This window comes from Trichosurus vulpecula, chromosome 1 (genome assembly GCF_011100635.1).
Source record: "Trichosurus vulpecula isolate mTriVul1 chromosome 1, mTriVul1.pri, whole genome shotgun sequence".
NCBI classification, from domain to species: Eukaryota; Metazoa; Chordata; class Mammalia; order Diprotodontia; family Phalangeridae; genus Trichosurus; species Trichosurus vulpecula.
The window spans coordinates 80,727,532-80,743,501 of NC_050573.1; the positions used below are offsets into that span (position 1 = coordinate 80,727,532).

Here is a 15,970-nt window from a genome sequence, read left to right on the forward strand (position 1 = left end):
CTCAGGTACCTGTAGTCCTGAGAGCTGAGGACAAGTGAAGCTTGGTATGGAGGGCTCAAGATAGCTACAATTTCTTTTATTCTTTGCTCACTCCAGTGCTTCCTGGCAAGTCTCATGTCTTCCCACTGCTCCAGGTGATTCTCCAGGGAGCTTTGCTGACTCACACTAACCATAACCCAGTTCTGACTGGGAAGACCTGGAGTTCACCAGCATATTGTAGCAGGGGACAAAGAAGACAGATGCAATAAAATGTAAAGTAAACTTTATTATCCTTAAACCACAAAATAGATTTCTTTGGTTGTACAAATGTCACTAGTTACAGTCTTGATGCTAGCTTCCCTGGCGTGTGACACGCCCAGTACCAGGTATTTTTTTTTTTGGGGGGGGGGTGAGGGGGCAGGGTAAGGGAAGACACAAGTTAGTTACTGAAGCTGAGCCAGGGGGCTCCCAACAGTTTGAGTTAAAATGCTAAAACCAAGTTAGAAAAAGCTCCCAGGGATAAGGGGAATGGGGAGGGGGAGCAATGAACAATGATTTGTGATAAATGCCTGCCCCACCACCACCCCCAATCAAAGGGAAACCAAAATCCCATTAAAATGATCCAGTTTCATGGGGATAGGAGGTCACCATTGATTCAGCTCAAAGGAACAGCCACAGCTAGGGGAGAAGGGAATCCAGAAAGTTCTGAGGCTGGGGGCTGAACCTTTTCATCCCTGCCCCAGGGGGTCTAACATGGAGCCCTGACAAAGCAGCATCCACTGTGACCCTACCATTGGCTGGTTCCCTTACACACCAGATCGGACACTGAGGAAGGGGCCAGCACAGTGTGGCTGGCTCTTGTCAGGATACAGACTTTTGCTCTCTCATTCCCTAGACAGTTTACAAACTTCCCAACATCTATAAGCTCCTTCAGTGGGGATGGGGGAAGAAAGTGTGCCCTGGGAGTCTAGGAGACCATGGGATCTAGACCCTTTCCTTCCCCCTACTCCAGCTGAGTTTCTGGGGCCAAGAGGTCCCCGTTACTCCCCTCAAACCTCTTGGGGTTTTAGGAGGGCACGGGTTGAGGTTCCTCTCCCCTTTTGGAGGGCCTAAGAGGACATAGGGTCCAGGGCCCTCCCCCAATCGTTCTCCCCTTTAGGGGGCCTAAGAGGGCACAGGGTCCAGGCCACGCCGTTCATGCCGAAGTTTCCGACGGGTGCTGCAGAGAGTTACTTCCTCCAGGGCTGTCGGACTGGGTCCAGGGGGGCCCAGTAACACTTGCTCTACCTCTCCATCCTCTTCCTGGAGGCCTGAGAAGGAAGTGTGGGTCAAGGCAGGTCTGGGCAATCCCATAGCTTTTTAGGACTAGTGGGGTGGCGGTGACAGGGAGAAGGATCCAACAGCATGAAGGGTAAGAGAATCAGTTTTCCCCTTTCCTTCTTCACCCCTACCCCCACCCCCATTCCAAGGCTCACCAGGACTGAGGCTGTCCTCCAGGTATTTCAGCTCCTCTGGCAAATCTGGAGACTAAAACAAACAGTGATAAGGCAGGCTTGGAGAAGGAACTAATAAGGAGTTATAACTGAACACTTCTATCTAACAAAACTATTGTAGGTAGGCCCTCTTCACCATCAATCCCAAACTAAGGTCTTCAGCCCAGGGCTCCAAGCAATTATTTTGATTCCCAACACCCTCAAAATGTCCCACCTGTACTAGTCCTGTTCTATATCCTAATCCCCGTAAGAAGGTGAGGACAGAAAAGAGAAAGGACACGCTAGCTACCATTAGAACCTGTGTTCACTTTTGTCAGATTCCATTCTGATACAAAAGGAGAAAGGTGAGAATCAGAGGGAAGACAGCATGAAGTGAGAATCTACCTGGAATGGGCTCTGAACCCTAGTCTCAACAATGAGACTTTGAGGGTAGCGGCTCGGGGAAGAGTTCACATGAACCAATAAACCACTCTGAAAAAAAGTGGTGGTCAAGGTTATCCAATCAATATCAGTCTTTGATAAGAGGAAAAGAGGAGAAGGTGAGAGGAATAACCACGAGGCTGCTGAAAAGTGGAATGGGCTACTTAGAAAGGTGAGGGGTTTCTCCCTCCTTGGAGATCTTTAAGCAGATAGTGACTGACCACTTCTAGCATTTGGGCTTGGATTAGTGATTAGTTGGCAGCCATGGTCCCTTCCAACTCAAATCCTATGACTCTGTGACCTTTGAATCTAAGAGGGATTCACAGATGACACCAAGATCAAAACCATCTGCTACTAGACTCAGGAACAAGCATCATGATGGTAGACGACGGTCTGCTAACAGGTACAGAGGCAGTATGCGAAAGTATGTGTAGATTATTACTGATGTCTAAAAAAATGCCGTCATCTTTTAACTTCTCTTCCAATATTCTTTTAACATATATTGAACCATATCTTTTTTTTTTTTTTCAGGTTTAAATTCTCTCCCTTTAACTCCTCTCCCTCCCCCTCCCCCTTGGCTCCTGCATCAAGTAAGAAAATAAATCCCACTGACTACGTTTAAAAAAAGGAAGTTTCAGTCTGCACTAAGTCCACCACCTCTTGATTTGGAGGTGGATTGTTCTCTGTAATTGTGGTTACTCATCATGTTCAGCAGAGATCCTAAGTTTTTCAAAGCTGTCTTTACAATACTATTGTTGCATAACATAAACTGTCCTCCTAGTTCTACTCACTTCACTTGGCATTAATTTATATGAGTCTTCCTAGGTTTCTCTGAAATCATCCCCTTCATCATTTCTTGGGGCACAATACCATTTTATTACTCTGAATCCTTTAAAATTGTGTCACTTCCAGTACAAATATTTTTTGTCTTATGTATACAGTCAGGTCCACTCTATGTATGAAGTTAGGTTCTCGAACTTGCCAACCTCACCATCTATCACTGCTACTTCCTCACAAACTGGTAGTGTAGTGGATAGAACTGGACCTCATGGACCTGGAGTCAGAAAGAGCTGAGTTCAAATCCATTCTTAGACACTTACTAGCTTCGTGACTCAGGCAGGTCACTTAAGGCTCTGCGCCTCAGTTAGCTGTAATAATAGCACCTACATTCCAGAATTTTTGCGAAGACAAAGGCCAGATTCAAACTCAGGAAGAAGAGTCTTCCTGAAGCCTGGCCCTCTATCCACTGTGCCATCTAGCTGCATGTATTCATGCTCAGTTCTATTTGCTGTATGTCTTTAAAAAAAACTCAACCATTTGTAACATTTGTAAAGCAGGTTGCAAACCTCAAGGGGTTGTATGCTGGTTATTATTACTGTTTAACGTTAGAGTACATCAAGTGCTATAATGAAACAAAAATGTGGTTGCATGGTCATCACTGCTAAGAACACATTATAATTAAAATGGGGATAGCTGTGCTCCTTTCCTAATCTGTTGTCCTCCTCCCAGTTTCATCTAAAATGCTCTTAGGAGTACCTAGCTTAAGTAGGTCTCATTCTCACCTCTTTGAAAGCTTACTTTTCCCTCAGCTTCTTTACTGTCTCATCAAGTAATATTACTTGTAATTTTCTGTTCTCTGCCATAATGTTTTGTAAATGAGCTGTCATCTAAACCAGTGGTGCCTAGGGCTGCCATGTCTTTCAGCTTGGTGTTTGTTGAAATGGTTTGTTTTTTCAGCTTCCTTGTTGCTTCTGCCTTCGTCACACTTCTCTAATAAACTGTGGCATTCAGAGTTCAAGTTTACTTTTGTCACTTGCTCAGTTTTGGGAGTTGACACTTGTTTAAATGAGGGAGAGTGGAGCAATAGCGACCTGAAGACACATAAATAGCTGATTCTGAAAGGACTTCCATGTGGTTAATGTTATTTCCTGTCCTTTAAGAGAATCTTGTGTGTGCGAGATGTAATTTTTGCTGCTTGTTTCCTCCAGTAACTTTTAGCTCTTCTTAAAGAAAATATTCATGATGTACAAGTGAAAACCTTCTGATTAGTTAAGATTTTGATCACCTTCATTTCTTGATCTTGAACGGTATTTTCCAGCATTTTTTGCCATCCTCCCTGTCCATCTTTTTACTAAATGCACCACATTATCAATGTATTGACCGTACTAAAAACTAAATATATTGACTGGTTTTGAAGGCTCTTATCAAGTTCTTCAGAGAACTTCTCTACTTGACCATCTGAAACAGCTGTCACGGGTTAGTGGAAAAAGTACCCTTCCAAACTGGTACATGGCATGAGCAGGGGATGAGCACACTCAGGTCTTCTCTGTATTTACCTGCTTCCCTGGTCACCAAATAGCCACACTGCTGCCACTGAGCAGCTCCATACTCAGCTAGGCCGGTCCACAGACAACAAACTTTGTCACCAGAACCATTTTCAAGGTGCTCTGGCTCCTCAGAGGAGCCCGTGAGAATTTGTATTTTGACTGGCAGGCTTTGAGAATCCAAAGTAGCCTTCATACTGTAAGGCACTAGACCTTCTGTGAAGGCGTCAACCAATTATGTATATATTTTAAAAGACACATGGCAAACAGAACTGAGCATGAATACATGCAGCTAGATGGCACAGTGGATAGAGGGCCAGGCTTCAGGAAGACTCTTCTTCCTGAGTTTGAATCTGGCCTCAGACACTTCCTAGCTGTGTGACCTAGACAAGTCATTTATTCCTATTTGCCTCAGTTTCCTCATGAGTTAAAATGAGCTGGAGAAGGAAATGGCAAACCATTCACAAATTCAACCACTGTGAATATAATGTAGACCATAGAAAAGGCAGGTGGCCTAATTCTTACTTTTGCTTCTTCTTCTTTACCAGAAGAATGAAATAATTAGTTTCAAGGTAAGGGAGGAGACAAGAAAACTCAACTAGCCACTCTCAAGTTCAAGCCACTAGGTCCTAGTGAATAACTACACCCATGGGTAATGAAAGAACTTACAGGCAGAACTACTGAGCTGCTTTAAATAATTGTTGAAAACATTGTGAAGAAGAAAGATAAATAGCTATTAACTAGATATTAAAAAAGGGAGAAGCAGATTCATTCTTTAAACTCTAAGACAATGAAATTGATTTCAATTCCTGTCCCACAAGGCGAATGCAAAATTATGCCGCCTTAAGACAAGCAGTATATCCAGAATGAGGCAAGTGGTAATACCACTGTACCTACTTCCTAGTTAGACCACATTTGGAGCTAAGGGAGCCACATTTTAGGAAGGATACTGACAAGCTGAAACATGGACAATGGGCAACCGTGGTGGAAAAGGAACTCAAAACTACATCATATGATGTTGAAGAAACTGAGTATGTCTTATCTTGAGAACCCTTGTTTGGGTGGGGGAAGGGAGGAGAAAAGGGAGAGATGATAGCTGTTTTTAGGGATCTGTGAAGCTTTTATATGTCAGAGAGATTAGATTTACAGGGAGAACCAAGATAATTAGGTAAAAATTACAGGAAGGCAGATATTAGCTCAATACAAGGAAACAATTCCCCTAACAACTAGACCCATCCCAAAATGAAATGAATGGCAAGTTCCCTGTCATTTGAGATACACAAAAAAAACCTGGAGGACCACTTGCCTGAGGTGTTACAGAGAAGATTCTTGCTCAAGTAAAGGTTGGACCTAGAAAAGGTAACTGTGCTAGGCACTGGGGATACACTGGGGAAATACAATGAACTGAAACCATCCCAAAAAGGGCTTGTGATGGGTGCGAGTGCCTTGCAGAGAGAGTGAGAGGATATAGGGCCTAAGCCTGCCTTTCTTCTAGAAGTGTGCCCTGAATTCCAGGCTCAAATAGGAGCATAGTGGGCTTAGAGCACAAAAGTCAAGGCATAGGATATAGTTATTAAAGAACTAGAGGCCTAGCAATCACACTCAGATCCTGAAATTCATTCCAGGAAGCAGATTTTCTGTGAAAATTTCTTACATTTGTTGCCCACTCCCCACCTTGTCGGGGTGGGGGGGAGTGGAATTTGTTTTCCTATGTTTAAAAACAGTAACTCCTCTCAGTTACTGTGTGCTGTGTGCTGCCTCAGGGACAGGAGGAAAAGAGACATATAGATTACATTCTATTCGGTTCTGTAGGGGTCTAGAAGGAAGCCTGAGTGGTAGACTGGGTAGTGGAAGCTGGGATGGAACAAGTGGGGCAGCCTAGGGCCTGTAAGTTTCTCTGACAGCTAATGTGTCAACAGTCTTGTGCTTGAGTTATGGGGAACAGGAACAGAGACACTAGGAGAGAGCAAAGGGATGGGACAACTAAGAGTATCCTTGCAAACAGCAATGGGTGGGACTAGGAGGGACAGACAAAAGCATAGTTAAAGAAGGGATGACAGACAACTCTGCTGGTACCTGGATGTCATATACAGGCCTGGAAGAAGGAAGGGCAGCAAATTCCCGGTAGTCAAACTTCTTTTCAGACAAGGACTTGAGAAGACAGCGACAGTGTGAAAGGGGGGGGGGGGGGAGGGAAGGAGTTTGGAGGGGAGGGGAGGGGGAGAGGGAAGAGAGACAGGTATGAGAAAAAGGCTGCTCAAGGCCAAAATAGTTAGGGCTGGGAAAGTCATTGCTCTAACTACTGAAGGAACTCTGATGACATAGTGAGAGAGAGAGTGAGTGAGTGTGGAGGGGGAGAGGGGTAGATGCAGCTAATGTTTTGGCCCCATTGGGAGTTTTTCCTTGGATACTGCTATCCCTCTAGACCACCTCCCTCCACCCCTGCATCCCAATACAGATTTTGTTTCTCAGACTAGGACTTCTGGGGGTGATGTCATGACTTTGGAAACACGAACCTGTACAGAGACACAGAAAAAGTCCTGAGAAAGAACTAGGGAAGGCAGAAACAGTAGATACAGAGATAATAAACACAAGAGTGAAAAACATAAGAGGCATCAATAGAAAGGCAAAAGATAAGGGGAGTGAGGAAGACAGAAAGTGATATAAAGTGGGAGGCAAATGTGTGGAGCTGTAAGGACAAGACTCATCCTTACCAGCCTGCCAGGTGAGGTGACGATCCTGGGGCTAAGATCTGGAGGAAGAGAAGAAGAAAGAAATTAGAGCCCCTCAAACATCTCTCCATTCTCTAGGGGACAGTGATTCATCTTCTTCCTCCCTTCCTCTCCCTGTGACAAATGATGCCTCCCTCTATACCCTGAAAGACTTGTCTTTGACCCCTTACTTGGATTGCCAGCCAGTCCTATTTTTTAATACTGTTGTCCATTCTCTGGTCTTTCCCAACCCCCAGCCCCAGACAATTTAAACTGACCACTTTCCCCACCCCTACCACCTTCAAGTGGCGTAGGTGAGGGAGTGGGTGCAGGTGAAGGGGCCTCTGTCAGCTGGCCAAGGGGGCTCCGTTTTCCCCTTCCTTCTTGAGATTTGGCGATGACCATCTGGGCTCGTAGTGCATCCTGTTCCAGGGACTTCATCCTGGAAAGAAAGAGTCAGGGTGGACAGGGGAGACAAGAGTTAGGACTGGGCTTTTCCTTAACCCCAGCCCACTTAGGGCCATGGACAAGAAAAGATCCAGTGGTGTTGGGGAGCCATGGCTTCTCCCCTGTCCCATAGCCCCCATGGAGTACCCAAAACCCTGGCCCAGAACCTAAGGCATGCAGCTGGGAGGCAGGGCCATGCACACCTTGGGGCAGGACTTCCTGGCCCAGCTCGGGGGGTAGGTCTGAGCGGAAGCCCCTGCTGGCGGGCCCGGTAGAGTCTACGGGCCAGGTCCTGCTCGTAGTCCCTAAGGCTGTCGTCCAAAGTTGAGGGTCTGAGGGGTCATGGGAATAGAGGTACAGAGACAGAGACAGAAAGCAAGTGAGAGACAGAGAATAGAAAACAATGCAACCAGGCCAGGGCCCTTTGGGTCAGTTAAGGGCACAGTAAGACCAGAGACCTGGAAGGAAGATCAAAATAAAGCAAGGAGAAAATAGAACAGGGAGCAGAGCAACCAAATTTCCATGCCCCGCTAATAGTTACAGCCAATCAGTCATCCATGTTGTCTTACACTAGCTTTGATTCTAGCATCTAGCCCCACATTTAGGAGTCAAAGAAAGCTTCAGCTTTAAGAAAAATAAATTTAAAAAGCGGTATGTGACCAAAGACAGGTTCATCACCTAAACTGGCAACCAAATAGGGTCATAAAATTCTGGAAAGATTTAAAGAACCATGGACATCTGGGCATGGTACTTTTTGAGGCACACAGAGTGACCAGAAGCCGCCCCCGCCCCACCAACTGTTACCTCTCTTTCATATACACTCTCAAGTCACCAACCCCAGGTAAGGAATGTTCTTCTCTGAAGAAACAGTGTATATCTTTTGTCCTGGTAACAGCTCAGAGAGGAGCTGGAGTTGTATTTCCACAAGGGGCACATTGGGACAATGTAAATATTCATATTTATTAACGAGGCTATTAACATATGGAAAACCACAGTGTCCACAGCTGGACAGTAAACCTCAGGTCAGGGAGGGAAGAAACAAGAAGTAGTGAGGGGGCACCCTGAGTCCCAGAAATGAGAAAGGAAACAGAACTAAACCAAGTTCCTAAACCAAGAGTAGAACAATACTTGGACACAAAACATTGTGGATTTAGAGGATAGGAGAAGAGACCTGAACTGGCCTTGACTAGCTCAGACCCATAGCTCAGACCCAAGGAGAGACGGAATTGCCATGACACATTAAGTGAGAGTTTACACAGAGGCTGGGAGACAAGAGAGAACAAGGGGACAGGAGTTCTTTGAGTCAGAGGTGAAATGAACCAGCAAAGGATGGGGATAATCAAAGAAGGGAATGCAGTATCAGAGTGATCTAGTCCTGAAGCTGGGGAGACTGGGAACTGGGACCCAACAAAGACAGTCAGAAACATTTCTGAGGGCAATGAAGACAGAAAATGACCAAGACTGTCTGGGCAATTCTGCTTTATGTCTGGAATGAGCTATCCTGTCAACATTCTATGCCCTGAAATGCCTCAACTACTGGCACAACTGTTGGTGCCCTGGAGACACTGGGCCTGAGGGCACAAGACCATAGCTACTGTCTTCTACTGAGAAGTAGCCAGAAGCTACGTTTCTGAGGTCTGACCCTTAGGGTCAGAGGCAGAATTAGATTTATAGGACCCAGAGGCTCAGAATCCAAATAATGTACTAGGCACCCTAAAATAGTCTCTTAGTCAATCTCTTCCTCCAATCTAAGGCTAACTCCTACAATTACACACCACTGACAATCATCTCCAGGCTTCAGCATACTCTTCCAACATCCATATTCTTCAAGAGTCATACACATCTCAGTCATGCCCCAACTCAAATACTTCTGATAATCATCACTCAATAGCCACATCCTTTGCATTCAATTTCTCTGCTACACACACACACTCCAGATATCCCATGCATCACAGACATATAATAAGGCATGCCCCCATTGTTCATTCAAGTATTAAGTGTGCTCAGATGCTCATGCCTATAGCACCACACTGCCAAAGCCATCACACTTCTCCTACAGTCACACACCCAATAATATTCCCCTGGAGTCACTTCATTTCAACATTTTGGTCCATACTTGTGACTACATTGATATGTCTTGATGAAGAAATTGTCTAACTTGTGAGTACACTGATATATCCTAACAATGCACGATGACAACTATTCTGTAACAGTCACAGTGAATTGCAGTGACTTGCCCAGGGTCACAGAGCCTGTCAGAAGTAGGACTCAAACCCAGGTCTCAAAAGCCAACTTTCTATGGCATATTACCATGCTCTCAGCTCAAATCTTATATACCTTGAAACACTTATTTATCCAAGTAATGAGCACTGAAATAAGCAGTTTCTTATATTCAAAGCACCTGTCATCCCTCCTAGTCCTAACCTAAACCTAACCTAACATGGTGCTAATCAAAGGAGTCCCTTCTGACCTGCTGGCATCCTAACCAGCAAAGTAAGGCTAACCATGCAGCAACTCCAGCAGAGACCAGCTTTCTTTTTCCCCTCAGGGTCAAGTTCCTTTGAGGTACCATGAAGAAGGTATGGGGTTATACAGTAATCTGGAAGGGGGTCAGGCACCTGGCTGCCCGCCAGAGCGCCCTCTTCTCTGCCTCCAGAGCTCGTCGTTCGGCTGGGGATAGCTCCCGTTCAGGCCCACTCAGGAGTTCTGGACTCTGCATGCGCAACCGTTCCTGCTGCCGTCGCTCAGCCTTAGCTGTCCGGACTGGGGCTCCCAATTCCCCGCCCCCCAATGACATGGGGCTCAGCCTGTAGGCGACACAAGGATCTACCTGAAGAACATTCATGCCAAAAAGGCAGCAAGAAAGTTGATAGCATTCCCCAACCTCTAGGCTCTTAGGATATAATAGATGCCCCAACCCTGGGCACCAGATCCTTCCTGAGCCCATCCCACTTTCTTCCCAACTGTGGAAACTTCCACAGCCCTGCTTACCTAGCTGGGCAGTTGGGCCGTGGCTCTTGTTGGGACCCTTCTTCCAGTGAGTTCCTCTGGGAACTGGGGGGCTCAGTTTGAGGAAGGCTGGAAGGGTAAAGGAACAAAATCTTACTACAGCCCAAGCTGTCTCTAAGTTCTTTTCTTGTCGCTTGTGGATAATGGTGAAGTCTCAAAGCATTAAACCTCTAGCAGAAGTCGATGAGCGGACTCTCACCCTGGGCTGATCTGCCAGTGGTTGTGACAATTTACAAAGAGTCTTTCAACTACCAAAGGTATACCCCCAGACTACAGAAGATAATGAGTGCAACCTGAACTCTGACTGAAGCCCTTTGTCTTGAACAAGGCATATGTAACTTCCTCAAACAAGGAACAGAGAATATGGGTCCCTCACCATACTTCCTTCTAGCCACAAAAACAGGGTTTTGCCTGTCCCAACCAAAGAATTCTCAGGTCAACACAGTGACCAGTTTGCAAGACAACTAGCAGGGAACGGTGAGATGGGAGGCCTACCCCGGATTTCATGGGTTTGAGTCATCCTGCCAACCCTAACTACCACGTCAGTGTCTACTGGACTGATTTATTCCACAGGCCAAAGCCCCAGGCTCTCACCAGCTCTTTTGTTCTTCCAGGGACTCTAGACCCTCCACTGGGGCAGGGGCAGAGGCAGTTGCTACAGTTTCCTCTGCCTCTTCTTCTTCTTCTTCCTGAAGAAGTAGGGCCCTCTTCTGCTGTAGCTTCCGTGCTAGGGTGGAGAAAGGAAGAGAATGATAAAAAGGTTCAGTGGAGACTTCTAGACTACCTCCCACCCCAACCAATCCCCCAAATTAGACTTTCTCCCAACTCCTTCCCCTCAATTCCTTCTCCTACCTTCTTCTTCCTTCATCTTCTTCAGGTCATCCTCACCAACCAGGGATACCCTCTTTGGTGGACCATCAGCCTGGGGAGGCCTCACCTCCAGCTCAAAGTATTTCTGTCTCTCACGGAAAGACAACTGTTCTGGGCTGGCAGCACTACCAGGAGGTACCATCTGGGGAGAGGGGAAGAAGACATCTGATTCCAGTCACTATAGGACCCACTTAAATCCTCATCTTTCACCCACAGCTTCCACGCTCACCACTTCTCCATCTGCTCCCTCACCTCTGGGGAAATTTGGAGCCACTCTGGGCCTGGCTGCTTGAGCAGCTCCTATTGGGAAAACCAGGTGGAGGGGAGGTGGGGAGTCAGTGGGAGGGGGTGCCCAATGAAAACTGAAAATAATTGGCTACTTGGGTGGGACTGGGAAGCCTTAAAGAGAGGGCAGAGCTGAAACTAGACTTAGTTCTGGAAGTTCCCCAAGGGTCAGGCCATACCTGAGCCTCTGTCACAGGGTGAGGGGGGGGCACAGCTGCGAAAGTCCTGTAGGCCTGCTTAACATTGACAGGGAATTCACTGGGGGAGGGTGGGGATGGAGGACAGGTACGAGGCTGTGGAGGACAGGAGGACAGAAGGAGAAAGGAATAGGTAGAGTTGAATAGGGGTAAGGAAAAGAAAAAAAGAGGGAGAAGGCAGTATAAAGGAATGCAGGAGTAGGAAGGGAAGGAGAAGGCAGAGGAAGAAGAAGACAGGATGAATAATAGGGCAATGAAAAATTGTTTCCCGAGCCTAAATCCACAGCCTGATTGAAGATTTCTACAATGTCTCTCTTCATGTCCCCTGTAAGTCCTTCCCACACAACATCACCCTCTCTAGCGAAGCTCATCTCCAGCTGCTTTGTCCTCAGAAAAATGACTCCTTGGATCAGGCTCTGCCTCTACCTCCAGTTTCCTCCATTTCCCAGACATTCCTAGTTAAAGGCTCTAATCCTTTCTTCAAATCATGCTCTCCTCCTCTCTCTCCCCACCAACCCCCAACCCAGACCCAAATTCCCAAGGCAGATATCTAGTTCCTCATGCATCTGTGCTAAATGGGAGTAGGGAATGGAGAAGAGAACCTGCCTCCCTCAGAGTGATGCCTCCCTTCCTCAACCAGTAGAGTGAGCTGGCTGGGAAACTTACGGAGCTGGGGCTGTAGGCCCGGGGCAGGGGTGAAGACTGGAAGGGGTTGGGGCTGTCTCTACCGCCAGATGCGGTGGATCCCACTGGCCATGGCCGAGGCTGGATTACCCCAGGTTTAGTCTGTATGGGTAGTAGTGAGAAAGAAAAGAGGCAGGGAGAGAGAAAAGAAAGGAGGGAGAAAGAGAAGTTGGAGTGAAATGGAAAGGCTGGAAAGAAGAGAGTACATGATGGTGGGACACAGATTGAGAGATAGGAAGAAGGTAATATAGGAAGAAAGTGGGGAGAAAGTGGGTAGAAGTTGGACAAACAGTGAGGAGCTGTCAAAAGGCATCCCCAAAGCCTAGGGGCAGGGCAGAGGGCAGGAAGGACACTCACGGATTTGTGCTCCTCCTGGGAGGGCAGGAAGCTGATGGAGGCCTGAAACAAAGGAAGAACTGGTAGGCTTCTCCTCCTTCAATGTGCCCCCCCACAAGCTAGCAGCCAACAGTGCAGCCAGCCTGCCACCCCCCAAGCTGTACCCTGTGCCCACTGGGCAAAGTTGGGGTGGGGAATCCTAAGTCACCTGTTCCTTGCCCTCCCCACAGCTCCACTAATAAAAGGGCTGGAAAGGGATCATATTAGGCTCAGAAGGGAGGCCCTGGCCTACCCTGAGACCTCAGGGGCCAAGCCCCAAAGCACATGCCTTGCTAGTAGCTTCTCCCAATCAAGTGCCAGAGGGAGAAAGAGGAACACACACACACACACACACAGACAAAGGCAGGGACAGAGAGGCACTGGAGACCGTCTGGCAGAGGGAAGGCCAAGCAGAAGGAGCTGCAGCACATAAGACACTTACAAAGCGGGTCTCCCTGCCCACCAGGTGGAAGGGTCGGGGGGAGGCAGGTGGCTGAGGGCACCAGAAACAGGTACAGAGGGATCCATGGGAGAGAGAGGAAGAGATCAGAGGGGCCCCTCCCTATGAACCACAGGGTCCCAACTAAGAGAAGCCAGAAGGTAGAGAGCTATCTGGGAATTGTCTAACTCTGATCCCTACTACTACCTGTTCAAGCTAGATCTTCGAGACTAGCCCCAACTCGGCCTTTCTTAGGCTCTGCCTCTCAATGGCTCAGGTTCACCCCCACCCTCCAGACCATTAGAATAACTCCCTCAAGCCAACCCTACTGGTCCATCTCTCTTAGGGGCATTTGGGGACTACTGGGAGAGGCCACAATTGGCTTCCCTGTTACCTCCCAAACATCCTCATTTCTCTTCAGAACCTGCTAGGGAGCTATGACAATTTTGTTGCCCTCTCAAGAGCAGCTTGAATATGGCCATCAAAGACTTACTCTGAGGAGGATGGGAAATGTAAGAAGGGTTAGGAGGGAAAGGCATACCCATGAAACTAGAGCGCAGGAAAAGGCTCAAAGGGCTCAGGTGGGTAGGAGCAAATGCTTAGGGTCTGGCTGAACTGCCAATAGTGGTCCTAGGTCTTGGGTTTGGTAAGCAAGTGCAAATTTCCCCCAGAACTACAGACCCTGAAAGTACCAGAGGTTACTTAGTTCAACCTCTTGTCCACGGCAGGATACATTCCTGACAGGTGACCATCCAGTTTTCACTTGAAAAACTCCAATGACAGGAAGTTCATGACCCTACAAGGCAGTCTATTCTATTTTTGCTCTAAATGTAAGAAGTTGCTTCTTATGTCTAACTAAACTCTACCCCTCTGGGTACCTTCCACCCCTGTTAGCTCTCCAGGCAATAGCCTTTTTATGGTTTTATTACTGTTAATTACATTTCTTCCTCTCAGTTTGGGTCCTCCTCCCTGAATGAGGAAGCCTAATCTTTTTAGTTCATCTTCACATGACATAACCCCCAACACAAAACCAATTCAACCAAGAAGATTCATGCTTTGGATAAGGTTTGGGCTTGAGAACATCTGAGGTCTCTGACTTTATCACTGGGGTCATGTTAGCTGCCCCTTTCCTACTGTTCTGTCTCCAGTTAGGTGTGTTAGCCAGACCCGCAACCTACACTCCAGGTTGTATAAGGGAAGAAATTTGTAGTTCTGGTCTTAAATCCTTCCCGAGAGGGCCTAGCTCTTTGCTGGCTCTTTGGACCCATAAGCCCACGTGTCAATGTCTCCAATGATTCTCAGGTTCCTACGTAACTAAAGTTTAATAACTCGTCCCCCAATGTATGACAGTTGTTTTGCCTCTCTCTGACCCCCTTATGACAGTTCTCACCGCCATCTATCCCACTATGCATGAGTTTATAGCCATCTGTACCCATGGAGGCCTTGGTATGCACTACTTCTCCCAAATCATTTATAAAAATGCTAAAAGAGACCAATCCTCATTGTAATCCGAAGGGACCTATCCTACTGCTCACAACTATCCATCCAAAGATGTGCCCATTCACCCCTAGACTTTACTTCTTTAGGGAAGCCTCTGTGACAGACAGTTCTACACCTTTGGCGTAGAACCCCATCAAAGGCTTTTGGAAAGTCTACACGGATTACAGCTACTGGTTCCCACCTTGTTCACATAACTGTTTAGCTTCCAGAGAGTGCTAAGAGATCAGTCAGGAAGACATCTGTGCACCTTTGGCAAGGTTGTCCGTAAAAAGGTTCCACATTTTGGTTGGCGGTTCCATAGTTTCTTCCCTGAGTTTTTTTTCCCCAAAATTCTGACACTGATATCACAGTTGAGGGAATTTAAGTTATGTAGCTAAGTCAGATCTGAAATGAACCATGCCCTTAGAAGTGGTTGACATGAAACATGATCTAGCTGTTCACAAGGCATGTAGGGTTCAGGAAACTCCCCGAGATCATCTTCACTAAAGTCAAAGACAAAAATTTCAGTGATGCCATCCCTTTCTAATTCCTAAGCTCATCTTGGGCAAAGGGTCAATACTAATCTGTGGGACAGATCCTCTAATTGGCTTCCTCCTTTTTCCAGTTAACGCCATATAAAGTCTTCTTTTACTGACTCTGGAGTTGCTTGTAAGGGCCTCCTCATCATACTTGCTGGCTTGATCTGTCCTGTCCTACTTAATTTAAGTTATCCTTTCCTAATCCATCTTTTGTGAGACTCCTTCTTAACATACTGTTTTCACATGGAAAATACTGACATTCTGTGAAGTGAACTTTTCTTCCTCAGGTGCCCTCTGACTTTGTCAATAGGTGTGTTCTTTCCCTGCCTAGCCTCTACAGAGATCTCTATTCTCAAGCTACCAGAGCAAGCTCTTTATAAATGGTCTCCTCCCATCTACCCAGGGTCACAGCGTCAGGGGCCCTATTTATATACTTTGCTCTGTCCCTCTGTCTCCCCCATGGCTGCTATTGGTCTGGCCTCTTTAAGCCACAAGTGTGGGTGTGATGTGAGTTGCTTCACCTAAGGCAGTGTCAGTGAATGGATTTCTTTTAGCCTGAGGCTTGACCTCAAGAACCACTTTGGCTTCTGACACTCCTCTCTACAGACAAGGTCATAGCATATCCCACCTACAGTCAGCCATCTTTAAAGACAAAAAGCCTTTATTGAACACTTGGTCCTTGTGCCTTTCCTGAATTATCCTCCCCATTCCTTTTTACA

The 15,970-nt window shown here is 46.7% G+C and overlaps 1 protein-coding gene across 18 annotated transcripts in view; it reads right to left on the reverse strand.

The window, feature by feature from the left end:
* Nucleotides 1–245: 245 nt before the first annotated feature.
* The window catches only part of SCRIB (scribble planar cell polarity protein), a 75,347-nt gene continuing 59,622 nt past the window's right edge, over nucleotides 246–15,970 (reverse strand). For 5 of the 18 annotated variants that reach the window (XM_036756885.1, XM_036756839.1, XM_036756856.1 and 2 more), the window contains 14 exons: nucleotides 13,237–13,287; nucleotides 12,777–12,818; nucleotides 12,402–12,521; nucleotides 11,718–11,831; nucleotides 11,236–11,395; nucleotides 10,978–11,110; nucleotides 10,366–10,452; nucleotides 9,993–10,181; nucleotides 7,578–7,706; nucleotides 7,206–7,369; nucleotides 6,931–6,968; nucleotides 6,293–6,367; nucleotides 1,455–1,506; nucleotides 246–1,289 (listed from right to left, as the gene is read on the reverse strand). In XM_036756885.1, coding sequence (XP_036612780.1) covers nucleotides 1,144–1,289; nucleotides 1,455–1,506; nucleotides 6,293–6,367; nucleotides 6,931–6,968; nucleotides 7,206–7,369; nucleotides 7,578–7,706; nucleotides 9,993–10,181; nucleotides 10,366–10,452; nucleotides 10,978–11,110; nucleotides 11,236–11,395; nucleotides 11,718–11,831; nucleotides 12,402–12,521; nucleotides 12,777–12,818; nucleotides 13,237–13,287 — 1,500 coding nt within the window. In that variant the 3' untranslated portion in view covers nucleotides 246–1,143. The remainder of the gene's footprint in view (nucleotides 1,290–1,454; nucleotides 1,507–6,292; nucleotides 6,368–6,930; nucleotides 6,969–7,205; nucleotides 7,370–7,577; nucleotides 7,707–9,992; nucleotides 10,182–10,365; nucleotides 10,453–10,977; nucleotides 11,111–11,235; nucleotides 11,396–11,717; nucleotides 11,832–12,401; nucleotides 12,522–12,776; nucleotides 12,819–13,236; nucleotides 13,288–15,970) is intronic. The other 13 variants (XM_036756935.1, XM_036756830.1, XM_036756821.1 and 10 more) reach the window with 12 other exon arrangements.